The sequence below is a fragment of the Xiphophorus hellerii genome, chromosome 20 (genome assembly GCF_003331165.1).
Source record: "Xiphophorus hellerii strain 12219 chromosome 20, Xiphophorus_hellerii-4.1, whole genome shotgun sequence".
NCBI lineage: Eukaryota > Metazoa > Chordata > Actinopteri > Cyprinodontiformes > Poeciliidae > Xiphophorus > Xiphophorus hellerii.
The window spans coordinates 2,009,832-2,026,882 of NC_045691.1; the positions used below are offsets into that span (position 1 = coordinate 2,009,832).

At 37.3% G+C, this 17,051-nt stretch overlaps 1 protein-coding gene across 11 annotated transcripts in view; it reads left to right on the forward strand.

Annotated features, from left to right (window-relative positions):
• ptprt (protein tyrosine phosphatase receptor type T) overlaps positions 1-13,393 on the forward strand; it is a 334,801-nt gene extending 321,408 nt beyond the window's left edge. For all 11 annotated transcript variants that reach the window (XM_032549166.1, XM_032549170.1, XM_032549167.1 and 8 more), the window contains 7 exons: positions 494-643; positions 774-947; positions 1,031-1,162; positions 1,278-1,403; positions 3,112-3,275; positions 9,033-9,168; positions 10,063-13,393. In XM_032549166.1, the coding sequence (XP_032405057.1) occupies positions 494-643; positions 774-947; positions 1,031-1,162; positions 1,278-1,403; positions 3,112-3,275; positions 9,033-9,168; positions 10,063-10,116 (936 nt within the window). In that variant the 3' untranslated portion in view covers positions 10,117-13,393. The remainder of the gene's footprint in view (positions 1-493; positions 644-773; positions 948-1,030; positions 1,163-1,277; positions 1,404-3,111; positions 3,276-9,032; positions 9,169-10,062) is intronic.
• Positions 13,394-17,051: the final 3,658 nt, after the last annotated feature.

Consider the following 17,051-nt stretch of genomic DNA (forward strand, 5'->3'; position numbering starts at 1 on the left):
GCTGAGCGATAACATTGGAGGCAAATTGAAAATGCGAGAAGCTGCAGACAAACACGTGTGGGACACGGAGAAAAAACTGAACTGACACAAGATAAAGCAGCCAGCTGTGAATTAGTATGCACTTTGGCTGCTGCAGCTCTCACCTGAGGGTTTAGGGGTTCAGACAAGAAAGGCCAAACTTCACCATAAAGGACCAATGCACCGCAACACTCCCTGCTCCATCAATTCTGTCTTAGTCTGCCGTAACAGCAGTAGAATGCAAATTCTGTATTTATATGCATAAACAAACAGAAACTGAGTTCCTGTTTTGCTTACTTTTGATCGAGTGTTGAAAATGCTGCTGGGCCAAATCTGCATCGTTTACTCAACAAGTGACATTTGTTGCTGCTCTAAACAAGTGGAACAGAGTTCAAGGCTGAGCAGCTGTTTGTTCACCAAGTCAGGAGACAGAAAAACACCGACACCCCCAGACTTTCTTTTGTTGGTGTTGCAGGAGCAGTATGTGTTTGTTCACGACGCCATCTTGGAAGCATGTCTATGTGGGAACACAGCGATTCCAGTGTGCGAGTTCAGAGCCGTTTACTACAATATCAGCAGACTGGATCCACAGACCAACTCCAGCCAGATTAAAGATGAGTTCCAGGTAAGTCCATGGAAAAGGTTTTGTTTCAAGACTTCACAAAAAGGCATAAAAGTCTTTTCCCTTAAATTAAAGAATGTGTTTTTTTTAGCTGGATCGTAACGATTTAATTTATTGTTTATGGATCTGATAGACGCTGAATATAGTGACACCTAGAGTTCGTCCAGAAGACTGCAGCGTGGGCTTACTGCCCCGGAACCACGATAAGAACCGCAGTATGGACGTTCTGTCTGCTGACCGATGTCTGCCTTTTCTCATATCTGTTGATGGAGAGAGCTCCAACTACATCAACGCTGCATTAATGGATGTAAGTTTAAACATACTTCTGATGTTCTTCATAACTTCAGTGTTCTGGTTACTATTTACCCATAGACCACGTTAACCTTCCAGAGCCACAAACAGCCAGCAGCCTTCATTGTTACCCAGCATCCTTTGCCAAACACCATGGGGGACTTCTGGAGGCTGGTGTTCGACTACAACTGCTCCTCCATTGTCATGCTCAACGAGATGGATGCAGCACAGGTACAACATGCACAACTTTTTTAGGAGTGCTGCCATCTACTGGCAGAACATGTCAGATTGAATAAATGTTCTGAAGGCATTGAAATTGTAGAGCCTGTCTCTTCTGATGTTATAGTTATGTATGCAGTACTGGCCGGAGAAGAACTCATGCTGTTACGGCCCGATTCAAGTGGAGTTCATATCAGCGGACATCGATGAAGACATCATCAACCGAATCTTCAGGATCTGCAACATGGCTCGGGTATCCAGAGTTTTCCTTTTTGTTAATCCACAATGTTACTGCTGGAAGTCACAGCAGTAACATGTTAAAGCAGCTCCTGCATACTTCACATCGCCACATTTGGTTTAAAGATGCTGCACTTATTTAATGAGATGAGATACAGTAAAAGGTTCTGACCTGGAAGCCAACCCAGGTTTAGGCAGATCAGTTTAATGCCGAATAGATGATTTTATTTGAAAAGAAACTGATGCGTGGTTAGTATTTTATACATCATGCAGCATATGAGATATTGCTGAAATGATTAATCGGATTAATTGATTACTAAATTAGTTGATTATTTTATTAACTGCATAATTGTTAACTGAATTATACAGACTCAAAAAAGACTATTTGCTGAAAGAACAGAACAGAACAGTTCAGAGCAGTAATTGAATATATATATATATATATATATATATATATATGTATAATTTAAATAAATAAAACACCAGATTAGCCCTACACTGTACTGATAAGTTCAGCAGAAAAGGCTGAGTTTTTCACATTATTAAAAGTATTTTTTTAGCTGCAGATGCATTCTTTGCTGATCAAATGATCAAATGTACATGCAAGAAAAGCTATATTATTGCATTTTAGGTAAGAAAATGTTCATTTTCTCATTTAAAAAAGGAATTAAATTACTCACTTACTTGCACATTTCTGTGTTTCTAATATTGCATTTTTTTAAATGCATAGTTAGTTGCAGCCCTAGTTTGAAGTAGAGCTGGTTCAGATCTTTGTTCTCCTTGATCGACTTTTAAAGGGCGTTCTTTAGGATGAGACTTTTTCCTCACCTTTCCCTGGTTTCCATCTGCCTCACTTCCTTTTGTTACTCCCTTCTCATCTCATCCATGACGGTACAACTCCAGTGCTGCCCTCTCGCCTGTGAGCTCCTATAGCGCTTAGTGAACTCTCCTCCCACCTCCTCCCTATGTTCTCTCTCTCTTCCTCTCTCAAACACATCACCAGTGTAGTGTGAAATGGCTCATATCATCGCCATAACAGCACATCTCACTCTGCTAGAGTCTGAAGTACCAACCACTAAGCCATCAAATGAGGGAAACTGTGAAAGAGGGGAAAAGAGGAAAAAGATATAAAATATACAAATTAGTGGGAAAGAGAGAAGACAGACAAAAAGGTGAGAGAAGTAAACCAGCAGGTCTGGATTAATCTGGATGTGTAGGAATAAAACAAAATACATTTTATTGTCTATCACTGATTAGATTTGTTATTAGATTTACTCAGCAGAAATGAATTCTACATTAAGCAGTTGTTTTAGTAAAGTTATCAGTTACATGGTGTTCAGTCATCCTGCTTTGTACTCTGAACATTTTCAATTTACTGACAAAAACACCAAGTATTAGGTAAACAGCCCACAGCATCATACATCCTCCACCATACTTAACAGGGGCTTGGTAATGGTAATTGTGCCACTGGCACTCTGACAGTGATTGCTGAACAAACAATTTAATTCAAATATAAATTGAATCAAATTCAATTTTCTTGAAGTACATTTGATCAAAAAGCAAAGACAAAACAAGCATCTTTTGTGACTTTACCGATTCTTCAACTTTTACAGCTTTAAATATTTTAGGTGCACAGCTGCTTTCTAAAACAAAAATGTTCATTTTTCTTTTAAACAGAAACACACGTCATTAACAGTCTTTTAAATTCCCACCTTTCTTCACAGCCTCAGGACGGTTACCGCCTGGTGCAGCACTTCCAGTTCATTGGCTGGCCCGCCTACAGGGACACGCCTCTTTCGAAGCGCTCCATCCTCCAGTTGGTCAGGAGGTTGGCCAAGTGGCAGGAGCAGTACGACGGAGGAGACGGGAGGACGGTGGTGCACTGCCTGTGAGTATAGGGAGACAAAGCAAAGACACAAATCTCTTTAAGCATTTAAAGAAATTTTAAATGTTATTCGGATTAAACTGGACCGTTTTCTAACCCAAACAAGACAAAAGATTAAGTTTATACATCTGAACCAGCACTTAGCTGTCTTACAAAAAATTATTACACAATTACTAATAAAATTTTCTGAAAATGTTGCTGACACTTAACTCAGCAACTTTATGAATAGTATTCAAACAGGCAAAGTTCAGGAATTGAACAACAGATGGCTGAGTTGAGGACTAATAATCTGCACCACAGCTAATTGTTAGAGCTAAAGATAATTTGCTGTTAGATTGTGAGAAATCTAAAACCTGAAGTGTGTCTGAAAAGTAGACCGTTATCCAGTGGTTTAACTTTGTTTCAGCCATGTTACAGAAATATGTATTTATATGTGTCTACAAAATGTATTTATATGTGGTTTAATAATTAAGACGTGGTGAGAAGCTTTTAGTTTGCTGCTAAAGAAAAAAATAATCCCAGTCATGATGCTTTACTGTTAGTAACAACATTTCAGCAACAAAACGCTTTACATCATCAAAACATAACACAGTAACCAGTTATGAAACAAGCAATAAATATTACATTTTGTCAAATGCCATCATCAAAATCATTAAGCAAATATATATTTTTGGGCCTGATCTTTAGTTTCCAGCTGTACCAAGTGAAGCTGTGCATTGGCTCTAGATCGTTCCTTTTTAGGTCCAAAGATAATAACTTTAGTTTGTTTCTGTTCTCCTCCACACATCTATCTGTTCTAAGCATTTGTTCAGTGATTGGATGAGTTCAGAATCACCTGATGACATTGAAAAGACTTTCTGAACGAAGCTACAATTTCATCATTTTCAAAAAGTTTAATTTCAGTTTTAAAACGGTATTTCTGTATTTACAGACCAGATCAATTCAACATTCCTGTGTTGAAGCACCCAAGTCAGATGTGTTCAAGACGGGAAAACATCTAAAACATGCAGTTTGTTGACCCCCATAGCTGAAGTGGAGTAGTCCAACGATTTAAAGGAATAATTTAGGATTGGGGTTCTATGAAGTAGTCATCAGTAGTCAATACCATTCCTGACATCTTGGCCTGGGCCCAAAAAGCAGCTTTAGCCTTAGAAAACAACATATAAACCTAATAGAATAGGAAACTTCTATTTGGATTAGTTAAGTTTCCAAAAATATATCAGAAAAAAAAGCATGAACATCAAACGGTGCAGCTCCTCTGGTCTTGATAGCCTTCAGGTTATCCCAGCAGAACGAAGAGGCTCAAACCAGGCAGACTGATGCAACAAACAGACTCACAATCAGACAAGTTATTTTGTGAGGAAACATTAACTTTTACTTTCTGATGTATTAAATTCATTTTCTCTAAGCTCATTGCGGCAAAAAAGTCTCTCTTCTACCAACAAGTGCTCCACACTATCAGATTTTTAAAAATGTAAGTTTCCCTTTAAATATCAGCTCAGTTTACAAACTTGGTTCTGATTCATTTAATAGTCATTTCATCCTTATGCACAGCTTCAAAAAAGAAAAACCCTAATCTTCTGCGACAACACTGCAACAAATTACACACATCATTTATCTTTACTGTTCGAGGTGCTTCTGTTGTTGTGTTACAGCTCATGCAGTAAAACAATCCTTCAATGTCCACTTTTGAAATTTATAACACTGTTGGTAACAGGCTGATTACACACACTCAAATCCACAAACTCTGCTGAGCTCCATAAAAAATCCATCTGAGCAGAACAAATGAGGAAGTAAAACAGCAGATGCAAAAAATTAGGAAGCAGATTAAAAGAAAGCTAACAGGAATACACCTCATCCATCCACAGACGTTCTCTTCCAGGAAACGTCTCCCACTTCAAACTGGTAGAGGAACAAGATCCAACTGCAGAAACTGCTGTCAGGCCCTGTAGGTGAAATTAGTCAATATAATGTCCATAAGATTAGGTAAATCTAGAAATGATTCATTTTTCATTCCCCAGATTAAATAAAAGTTAAGGTCACTTGGCTAGAGTTTCACTTTCAGTTCAAAGTTCAATCCAGAAATACTTTTAAGCTTAATACAGAAGCTGCTTCTGTGAAGACACTGACTAATCAAACAAAGCCATTGATTTTACTCCTCTGTAACATCAGTAATAATAATAATAAAAGATGATGATTCAATTAGCAGCAGGTGAAAATTTACTCCCACTGCTCTTTATGTTTCAATTTAAGCAAATAAAACTGAGTCTTTGGAGAATAGCAGAAGGCAGCACTGTGTTTGTGCCATTATTCAGTCATCAAAGCATATGTTAGATAAAGCAGAGTTACAAAAATATGATTCTGTTTTGTCCCAGTAAATAACAGCTTAATGTTTGAAACTAGCTTTGCAAGTTAAGACCCTCTTGAAGACAAGATCCTGGTTGCATAAAATGACTGGATTTATAAGAAGCTTTGACATTCAGAGTAGAGGCTGCATCACAAGCAGCTCACAGAAACAATCCTCCAGAAGAGGAGCAGTCATTTCACTGCTAATATGACTTTAAAAAATGATGTTCTGTTTTATTTGTGATGGTTTTAAAGTAAACATTTGCAGAATATTGATGCCGATTCACTTCAACCACCATGAAATATGTTTACCACTAATGCCTGTTGAGTCACATTGAACACATTCTGCCTGATAATATTTAGTTTGCATATTATATATCAAAATCCATGTTTACTGGATGTGTTAACTCCACAATAATCACAACCTAAATAGTAATCACCATTTTCATGTGGTGGTTGGTCTCCATGATCAAACCACCAGCTGCTGATAAGTCGTTTCATTTTGCTCACCGTAGGTTTGGTGCCTTCTATGGTAAAAATAATTTATTGTAATCTTTTACACTGAAGTACTTTGGTGGTTTAACTCCTACAAATAACATCAGGAAGCTTATGTTATTTGAAGGTATATGTATCAATCAGATTTATTTTCTTATCATTAGTAAAAATATGTTAAAAAATTACTGAAAGTCTGCTAATTTGGACAAAATCATCAGGAAAGCTGGCTCTGTACTGGGACTAAGGCTGGAGTCCCTGGAAACTGTGGTGGAGAGGAGGAGACTGAAGAAGGTTCTGTCTATTATGGACAATAAACAGCACCCTCTCCACCACATAGTGGACAGACAGCGGAGCACCTTCTCACATAGGCTGCTCCAGCTCCGCTGTCGTAGGGACAGATACAGGAAATCCTTCCTGCCACAGGCCATCTCACTGTACAATAAAAGCTAAATCATTGTTCTGCACTAATCAGTCCCATTTTGCACAACTGCACTGTGGCACACTTGCTGTACATATATTTACATATACATATCTGCATTTTTTGAATCTTTGCAAGGACTTTTTGCTTTTTATATTAACAGCATTTTATATTTTTACAATTTATAGCATTTTATATTTTATTTTTTATTTTATCTACAATTGCTACTCAGTGGTAGTTGTTATTGTGTCTTGTCTCTATGCTGTAACTGCGAAGTAATTTCCCTGCTGGGATGAATAAAGTACTTCTATTCTATTCTATTCTATTCTATTCTATTCTATTCTCATTTTAAATATAGTAGAAAGGTAAAAGTCAGAGGTCGGTGCACACTGAGTGATCCGAGTTATTTTTTTGTCCAGCATTTAAACTAACATTTTGTAAAACCTTTCAGAGAAAACAAGGTTTAAATAAGAAATTTATTATACAATACGTTTCTATCAGTTCATTTTCCCAACAGCAGTCAGACAGAGTCTGGTCATTACCGTTGCTCATTTTACTGAGCAGCATCAGAGAATCCAAAACCATCAATGTGGATTCAAGTACAACCTAAAACAGCCAGGAAACAAAAATATTCATAATTTTTGATTTCTGGGACCTAATTACCAGTATAAATACTGATTCAAATGAGAATTAGTTTGCAAATGAAATTCTCTGTGTTTTAACTAGATTTCTAGTGCAGCAACGTTTAGATATGCACAGTACTGGACTTTTCTCATACATATCCGATTATAGTATGAAAGTTATTCAGTTGTCTTGACCCTACTGGCCACTCGAGTCCTGACCTGTTTTAAATCAAATCAGCTTTCCTGCTTCTTGTTCTTCAGTAATTAGGTTCATCATATTAATGTCTTTTAGCCCTAAGATATAACCTAAAGCACTATTGCAAAATGTATTTAAAATATTATTTCTCCTGCACCTTCATGTTAATTTGTATCCCAAAGCAGGAAAAAAGAAAACATAACAAGAAGTAGGCGAAGAATTGCTAAAGGAATCCCTCTGCATTCTAAATCTGGTCTCAAAGCAGAGAGGACCTGAGGTGTTGCATCACTTTCTGAAACAAAACTGGAAAATTACACATGCCTCACAATAAAAAAGAATTATTTAAAGCTTCTGTTAGTTTGACACTATCTAAGCTAAGGATACAGGAGCTGAATCACTCCTGGCTTTAATATTTTACACAGAAAGTAGCTTCAGCTAATTATTACCCACGTGGCATTTGGCCTCAACCTTAGTGCCAAATGCCTTAGTGGTGCAGAGACTTAGTTTGTCTCTGCACCACTAACTAAAAGAGTTGGGTGAATATATGTCAACATCAATTAGGGCTGGGACTTAAACCATTCATTCTGATTAAATCATTTAATAGATTTAAAAACATTTTGTTGAATGTAAGGACATAATTATGAAGTGCCCAAAATAGCTGCAACAAAGCTAAATAAAAATATTTCAGTGAATATACTCTGAACAAAAATATAAATGCCCCATATCAAATATAAGAGTTTTATGAACATTTGTGTTATGCAATATATAGAGAAACTCAAAATATATTTTCAGTAATTACTGATCTTCATATCGGCATTGATAACCTGGTGGTTTGGCCATTTGGAGCGAATTGACAGTCCTTTGAACATGATAGGGGTCAGATTGAGGAATTTGATCCTGACCCAGTTGGCTTCTCATAGGCGGTTACGGACATTCGGAGGTGTGATGCGTCTGTTGTGCAGACCAATAGTCTCATCAACTGCAGGATCGCTGGTCTTAGCCGATCCTGCAGATGGACGAACCGGATGTGGCGATCTTGTGCTGTAGTGGTCACACGTGGCGAACGAGGATGAGGTTGATTTGCAGTAGTGCCAGTCTGTTGGAAACAAACTCTTAAACGGCCTATCGTCCGATAATGGACATTGAGCCGTGCAGCTACTGCTCTGGTGGACATCCCTCCATCCAACATGCCAATGGCACGCTCCCGCATAACTCGCGACGTCTGAGGCTTTACGACTTGTGACAAAATTTGACATTTTGGGGCCTTTTATTGTCTCCAGTCCAGGGATTATCCAGTTGCTCATTCTGTCTGATCACCCACTGGACATGCCCCACCCATGTACTAAGTAAAAAAAAAAATCCGCTGAGTAATGCTTACTGACAGCAGGTTGGATTAAAAATTATACACAAATCAAGAGAAATATTACTTTTGTACAACAAAATGTCAGCAAACTCTCATTTACAGTTGCTAACTCCACATGGCAACAATATTTGACATGGAGTGTTTATATTTTTGTTCAGTATTAAAAAATTGACATCTATTTTTCATTTCATCGTCTCCTGTTTTGTACAACTTGTTCTATTTGTGACATTTGATGATTTTCAGAGTACTTACAGGCTCCTCCGGTTGGTTTCTAAGTGTTGCTGATAAAGATCTTCGGTCTCATCCTTCTGCTCTGCAGCACTGGTGGAGGACGTTCTGGAACGTTTTGTGCCATCTGCAGCATCAATGAGATGATCCAGCAGCAGAACATTGTGGATGTTTTCCACACAGTCAAGACACTGAGGAACAACAAGACAAACATGGTGGAGACGATGGTGAGAATTAGGGAGCATCTGGACAGAAAACCAGCTAACTTTAGTAAAACCTGACTTAAGTATTTAGAGATGGTGTTACTTTTAAAGCTAATTTGCAAATTGAAACAGATGAAAAATGTTTAAATTATTATGACCCCGATGGTTGTCATAATAATCTCCAAACCTTGAGTTATCACCAAAGAGACATTACAAATTCAATTAGTCAAATTAATTTTTACATTGTCACCAAATGCTTTTAGTTAGAGCACAAAATGAAAGCTGAATTTTGTGCAAAACTCACGGTCGAGCAAAACTCACCAATACAGCAACTTCAAGGTCGAATATAAACAAAACGGAGAGTTATAGGTCACCGCAGGAAAATGAGCTTTAATGAAAAATCAGAGCAGAGCTGTGAAGTCAGGATGTTCACATCCAAGGTAATGACTCTTATAAGAGCTTTAGAAAATGAGCTTTTTTTAATGTAAAAAAGTAACTTTTTAATACTTCGCAAAAGGTCATGAGTTCATGAATAATAGCAATTGATTGACCATAGACTGATCATCTACGCCCTTTATAAACAGTAATTGTCATTTTATGGTGTAGCTCCTTACTTATGTCTCAAAGACCAATTTTTTACTTTATTATAGTTATTATAGTTTATTATAATTATTATAGTTGTTTTTTTGCAGCCAAGAAGTTTTCTTTTCTAATTTTAAATAATAAATAATAATAACCTCCTAAAAAACAATGTTTTAACAAAAATTGATGGTAATAACTGCTTTTATATTGTTTAGATTGTTTTAATTAGCCACCCACTAACACTTTTTTAACTTTTGTAGTTCAAGTTGAATTTATGAAATGTTCAGATGAAATAAACGTGATGACTGATTCTCCTTTGGTTTGTCTTCTCCTCAGGAACAGTACAAGTTCTGCTATGAAGTGGCTTTAGAGGCTCTGAACTCCTTCTGATCCGACGCCTCCCGTTTTTCTCAAAGCTACACTGAGACACACGGAGTGAAAAACAGCTTCTTGTTGAGCTGAACTCAACCTGGGAGAGCGTGTGCGCATCCTTTTGGTGTGCCTGTGACCTGTACAGAGGATGGGGGGGAAAGCCGCCAACAAACACACTCATTGTTTTGTGTGTGCATTTGCTTCAGCAAGACAATGGACTTTACATGCTTGTATAAAGAGAAATTATGTTAAAAAATTGAGATGTTTAAAAAAAAAAAGCAATTTTTTTCCCTTTGTTTTCTTTCTCTTTCCTCTCTGCCAGGCTGTGATGTGACTAATGTACAGTATTTCCTTTTTAGATATATTCTACGCCTTGAATGTTGTCTCCCTCTGAAGGCTTGAAGCACACTGGAAGATTTTACAGAATGAAAGTCAGGTTAAAATAAAAGAAATCAATTTTTTTATAGCACATTTGCTCTTTGACTAAAACAAACTGTTACTAATGCAACAAAATTAGGTTTACCAGGTCAGAAAACAATAACTGCAGAACATGGATCAACATGTCCTACCTTTGAAGGCCAAAGCAACTCTGAATTTTTTCTCTTTCTGGGTCAGTACAATGATGAAAAGTGAGTCTTCCAGTGTGCATCCTCTTTTCTGTAAATAAGATAAGGCAACCACAGTCAAACAAACAAACACCAGAACAAAATTATTTCGTTGCAGCTCTGAAAAGTTGTTTGTCATTTTCATTCATTTATAATTTGGTGCGTTTTCTTTCTACAGCCTGTACATGTGTGAAAATAAGATTTTTTTATATTTTGCTTTTTCAGCTGCTGGAACAGGATCCAGGTGCTTGATTGTTACGTAAAAAAAAAAAAAGTATCTTTTTTGGAAAGAATCTTGTGTCCATCCAACTATCGGTGATGCATTTGCATGTGTGACACTTTGAGCTCAGTTGAGCAGCATTAGCCTGTGGAAAGGTGTAAATATGGAGAGAGGAAACCTTTTTCGCACTATTTTTGCAATGAAAGATGGATTTGATCCATTTAAGATATGTGCTCACCAAGTCTGATCAGAAAGAAATTTACTCTGTTAAGTGTCCTTGAGTTGCATCCAATTATTAAGCCATGCTCTAAGGTTTTAGAGGTGAAGTTTCCGTTTCAACCCTCCACTTTCTAATCATCAAAATGACAAAGATATGGTTCACATTCATTTTTACTCTGCAAAACGGAGAGCAGGTTTAAAAATCTCACTTTGTTGGGTAGAAAATTATTTCAGCCTATAAACAGAGAACCTACATGAGGGAAATGTGGATCTAACAAGAATTTTCCAGGTGGTAGAGACTGTAGGTATCCCACTTAGTCAGGGATAGAGAAAATACACCTTGTTGGCGTTATCAGACTTTACATACCAGGACACAATAAAAATGATCTTGTCTTTACCAGTTCTAAGATGATTCAAATGTGTACAACACATGCAGTAGTCAACCATCTGCTAAATGGAGAAAGCAATGTCACGCACACTTCTGCTAATGCGCTAATAGCAGAGCTAATATTTCCTCGAGCATTTTAGCTAACTATGAAAACATTTAGTGCACTTAAATTTTTCTGGATAAATTCTAAAGCTAATTTAGTTCCCAACCTTCAGTTGAATAAAGTTTGGATGATCGACTGTTACAAATTCTTCAGGTTGATAGATGTTTATATTCATGCTCTCATTTTGAAGTAAGCAAAGACTGTTTACGTTGCAGACAGTTTGGTTTTCTCTCCCCACGTACTTTCCCCCCCCCCCCCCCCCCAATAACTATTTCAAACAAGAAACATGCAAAAGCAAGGACAAATAAAGTAATAAATATTAATCTAAGGGCATTATACAACATGCAAAATATGAAAACATTAAATTTGTGCTCAGGAATTGTTAGGTTAGCACAACTAATATTTTATCTACTGTAGTTGTGCTAACTAAAAAGCACATTTTCAGTCTGAAAGCAGGATTACATGTATTTTGTTCTCAAAACTTTTAATACTTTTGCTTATGTTTTTCTTTTGAAAGCAGGACTTCATCTCTTTCTTGAAACTTGTAATGTTTACCCAAATCTTTCTCCTCGCATTCTTGCAGAACTCTCTGCTCGCTTAAACATTCTCTGCTTGACTTTGGAACCACACAGTTTCCTTCTAGCGAGTGTGCCTGTGTGGCTACTATTGATTGTAGCAACCTGCGTCACCCACTGGATGCAGGGAGCGAGCAGAGACTAATTGTGAGCGTGAGGAGAAGTTTTGAGTACAAGTTTTGAAAAGGAAGACAAGAAGTCCTGCTTTCAAAATATAAATGTAAGCAAAAATATTAAGTTTTGAGAACAGAAGACATGAAATCCTGCTTTGAGACTGAAAATGTGTGCTCTTGGATTATGGCAGAAAAATTAACCCATATGACAGCAGTGAAAGACTTGATCAACTTGATTTAAAAAATAAACCTAGCAGAAACAAATGTCTGCAAACACAGTTAAACAGAAGCAACTTTGTAAGGAAGAGTAGCTGAGAATTTCCTTCACAACTCTCTGTGTGATTACTGAAATTATTGGATCTACGTATAACTTCTTCATTTTGGCATATTTGTTGTAATAATTGTGGAGGTTTTAGGGCGTTTTTATACACTTGAGTTCAGATTTCCATTGTTTTGGAATTGCGTGTAAATTGTATTTGTTTTTCTTGTTTCCTGAAATCTAAAACTTAACACTGAAACAGGGATTTTCCTCCAAACCTAACTTTACCTTAAGCCTTTTAGAACCAGAAAGTATATAATTCACTCCTGTGTTGGTTATTTTATTCAGAAATTTCTCATAATTGAATGATTTGATCAACAAAAATATGTTCATATTCAAAAAAGCAGCAAAACTCACTCAGCTAAACATGTATAAAAGAATATGACAGTCTTTGTTTACGTTCCTCTCTTCCCCCCAGTTTGAGTCCATTTGGACTTATGGACCTATTGAGACAGACTATAACAGTTCTATACTGAAGACAGCGTGAATGACAGAAATCTTTACCCATTTTTCATTTTTACAGAGGCTTTATTTTACTTTATGTGTTTGATTCACGGCTCTTGTACTATATTTTATTTCTGATCCATTCATTGTGAGGTTTTGTCCTAAATTTGTACATTTCTTTTGTAAAATTCTTACTCTGATGATTATTTGTCAAGCAAAGTGCTGTTTAGATCTGGTGATGCCATTTTCATTGGTTGTTTAGTTGTTTGAAATGTGGTTAACAGTAAATAAAGGGACCAAAACACTTAATGGGATCTTGCTGGTGTTCCTTTTCACAGTTTCATAACAGATCTAATATTCTAACGCGTATAGGAACATGGTTTTTCCAGAGTAACTGGAGAAAACTCATACATGCATGAAAACTCCAAGCAGAAAGTCAATCAAACCAAGACCTTGTTGCTGCAATGCAGCAGTGCCACCAATTTCACCTTAAGACCTTCCAAGGAATCCATTAAAACAAAATGTGTCCCAGTGATCACCAGGAAAGAGTGAAACAGCTTCATGTAAAATGAAACGGTTTTAAAAGTACCTGGCATTCTGCTGATCCTCTGGCTGTCAGATCACAGGATATTTGGACGTACATCATGCTGTGCAGGTTTGCGTGTACTCAAGGCACAGAAGTCTGTTTTCGTTTTGGTACTGTTGCTTACTGGGAAAGTGTTCACATAAAACCCTATTCAACACAGAGCTGAAAAGGTTGAGATTTGGCACAAACAGTTGCAAGGATGCAGAATGTGAAGGCTGAGTTACAAACACGCTTTTGAAAGTTTGTGTTGACCAAATGCTGTGGCTTTTATACTTGATGTACTGTATGTTGTTGCTCTTTTCTCCAAAAAGGAGCCCTGATAGAGGGAAGTGAACCTGCTCTGTAAGAGCATCTTCCAAATTGTCCAATTTGAATGAAAGGTGTCTGCGACCAAGTTACAGAAATTGCATGACCAGGCATGGTAAGGCTGGAGACTGTGTGAATGCATCAACTAAACCTAGCTAAACTGCTAGTCTGTGCTGTACAGACAGGTGTTCAGTGGCTGCCCTGATGGAGAAGAAATGGACCTAGGTGTCCAATTAGCTCACTACATGTACTAGCATCTATTAGGATTTTGGAAAATGAAGAAATGTTGCTAAATTGTTCGCTTCAGTGTGCATTTTAAACCGTCCGTGCACAGTTCTGTCTGTATCACTCTCAGATTATGCAGAGTACGCCAAATATGTGAGAGCCTTCACTCATGAATCATTACCAAAGGAGTGATGAGGTAACTCCTGTCAGCTTACTGACAACAGGAGATTGGAAATATAAGATTAGACTGTATTTAGGCAAATGTAGCCTGGGTTGAATTTGATACTGTATATTTGACTACAGATTAACCCAACTTGTAAAGTTACCTGAGATTACATTTAGTTTGAACTGAAACTAAATAAAACTCATTTTAACCCAAATTATTTGATGATTCCGTTAATAAAATATCAAGAATGGATTCAAATGTTTGCACACGTGATGATCAAACAAATATTCTATTCTTACAATTTTACCACACTAACCAAAGACTTAATGTGAACAAATTGTTGCTTTAATTCAATATTAGTGTCAAGCACACACCTTCATATCTAATAGCTCACACATACTTTACCAGACAAACCATCTGCAGACAGTTTTGGGAGCAGACTTTACTCAAAAGAAATATTGTGGCATTTTATGATCACAAGATGAAGGGATCTTGCTATGGCTCTACCTTGAGGTGATACTAGGAGATAGTAACATGTTAACAAGTTTCATAATAACACTAAATTATCACACTCAATCCGGAGGTATTACCAGTTGTTGCCACCTTTTCATAAAACTAACAGATAGTGAGTTATATTACCTGCTTTTAATACGTTCTTAACCCCACTTAAAAAAATATTCATTCTTTTACACAATTATATTTTTTAAAGTGATAATTAATTAGAATTAGCCAAATTATTTAAATCAGTCAAAATCAAAATGACATGACAAATTATAGTGATAAAGTGCATTTGCTTTTAAGAAGCAGAGTTATTGTGATTAAAAATACAAGAACCTACCTGAGGACTGAGCTCCCATAGAAGAAAGTCTATTTTCACAGTTTCATGTTTTATATTCAGTAACTCGCTTCTGGATCAGCAGGACTGTCAAACAGAAAAAAAATGAAAAGTTCGGTCATGAAAAATAAACCAGGTTAAGGAATATTTCATCACTCACTGGGTTCAATCAGGGGGACACAGTCGAACAAAATTAAGAAAAGAAACTGAACAAAGGAACATCCCTCCATCATGCACTCCCATTATTTCCCTAAAATAAAAATAAAACCTTTGGTCTTTCCAGGGTGATTTTTTTGCTTTTCTAATCAATCAGTCGGTGATCACCGCAGCGCCAAGCCAACAGCCTCATCCTTTATTTAGCTGCTTGATTCCCAAGGAGCTCATAAATATGCACGAGGCTGCGATTAGCATAGGCACCAAGGACGGGGCCTGTACCTCGGCATTATGACGATCAATCAGAAACACTGAGGGGCCCCACAGAGGGAAGCTGTCTGTCAGTTCGGCTTTGGGCTCAGTTGATGCTCACACGCACATCAAAAAAAGGAATCCTCAAAGCATACAGACACACACCTCATCCAGGCCCACGAACGGCTCAGAGAAACCCACAAACGTCTCTCAGTCACCGTCTATCAGCTCCCATTCTTTACTCACTTTCCTGTTTTCTGAGCCGACTTTGTAATGAGTTCGAAAATTGGCCCATTTCATTTGCTCTCACTGAAATGTCATTATCTGGGTCTGAGAGGGAGGGGTCCGCACTGCCACTGTAATATATTTGTTCCACTCAAACAGGGTTATTAATATTTCCTCTACCCTGGAAATGTGTAACAAGGTTATTGGAAGTCTGCAGCACATCCAATTCATCTCCCTCTGTCGGTTTTAGACTCATTGCGAAAATTTGATTCCTCTTTAATGTGCCTGACGCTCTTATCCACTTCTTATTCTGAATCTTTGTGCTCCCTCAGCTGCAGATACATCCCCTCAAGGCGTGTTGGAAACATTTGAGCAGATTTCAGGGAGACCTAGGCAAACCTCTGGATTCTTTGGGATGTCCTTTTTGAACATGCTTGTCTTTTTAAATCAAATGTGATGTTCAGTGGCGTGTAGGGTAGGGCACCCTAACCCTACCCTGTCATTTCAAAAGTGTAAACTTCAATTAGGTTTTTTGTGATAGATAAACACGCTAGGAAATTTTAGCAAACTTCTGCACTATTTTCAGATCTGTACTTGCATTAAGTCAACACTTTGTAGAACAACCTTTAGCTGTGGTTACAGCAGTAAGTCTTTTGGGGTAAGTATGTTTCTACCAACTTTATCTCATCTAGAGACTGAAATTATTGCATTTCTGTGCAAAATAGCTAAAACTCCACCAAATTGGTTGGATGCTACCATAGAAACGATGAATGTTATTGTTCATGTCCGAGTGAGAGGGAAGTAGGTCAGTTATGCTAGCTTGACTTTGACAACATTAACGTAGATGTCTTTCTACATTCGGAGCGTTTCAGTTCAGTTAAAAAAACAAGCTGACCCACACATCAACTCTGACAGGTCGTCAGCAGAACAGGTGTTTAAATGAGCTAATCACAGTAATGGCAAAAAGAACATCAATCCTGAAAACATGCAACGGACTGAATGTTCTGTTCTTTGTGTGGGATCCATTTCACAGCATCTCTGCCTGTCCCTCATATTCACCACAATACAGAACTATTTTCTATGATCTGTAACATAAAATATATGAAGGTTTGTGGTTGTAACCCAAATCCATCAAATCAATTTTTTCCATGAATTAAAACTTTCCCAGATCAGTAAAATTAGTTCATGATTGAACTCATTGATCAAAATAAAAAAGTAT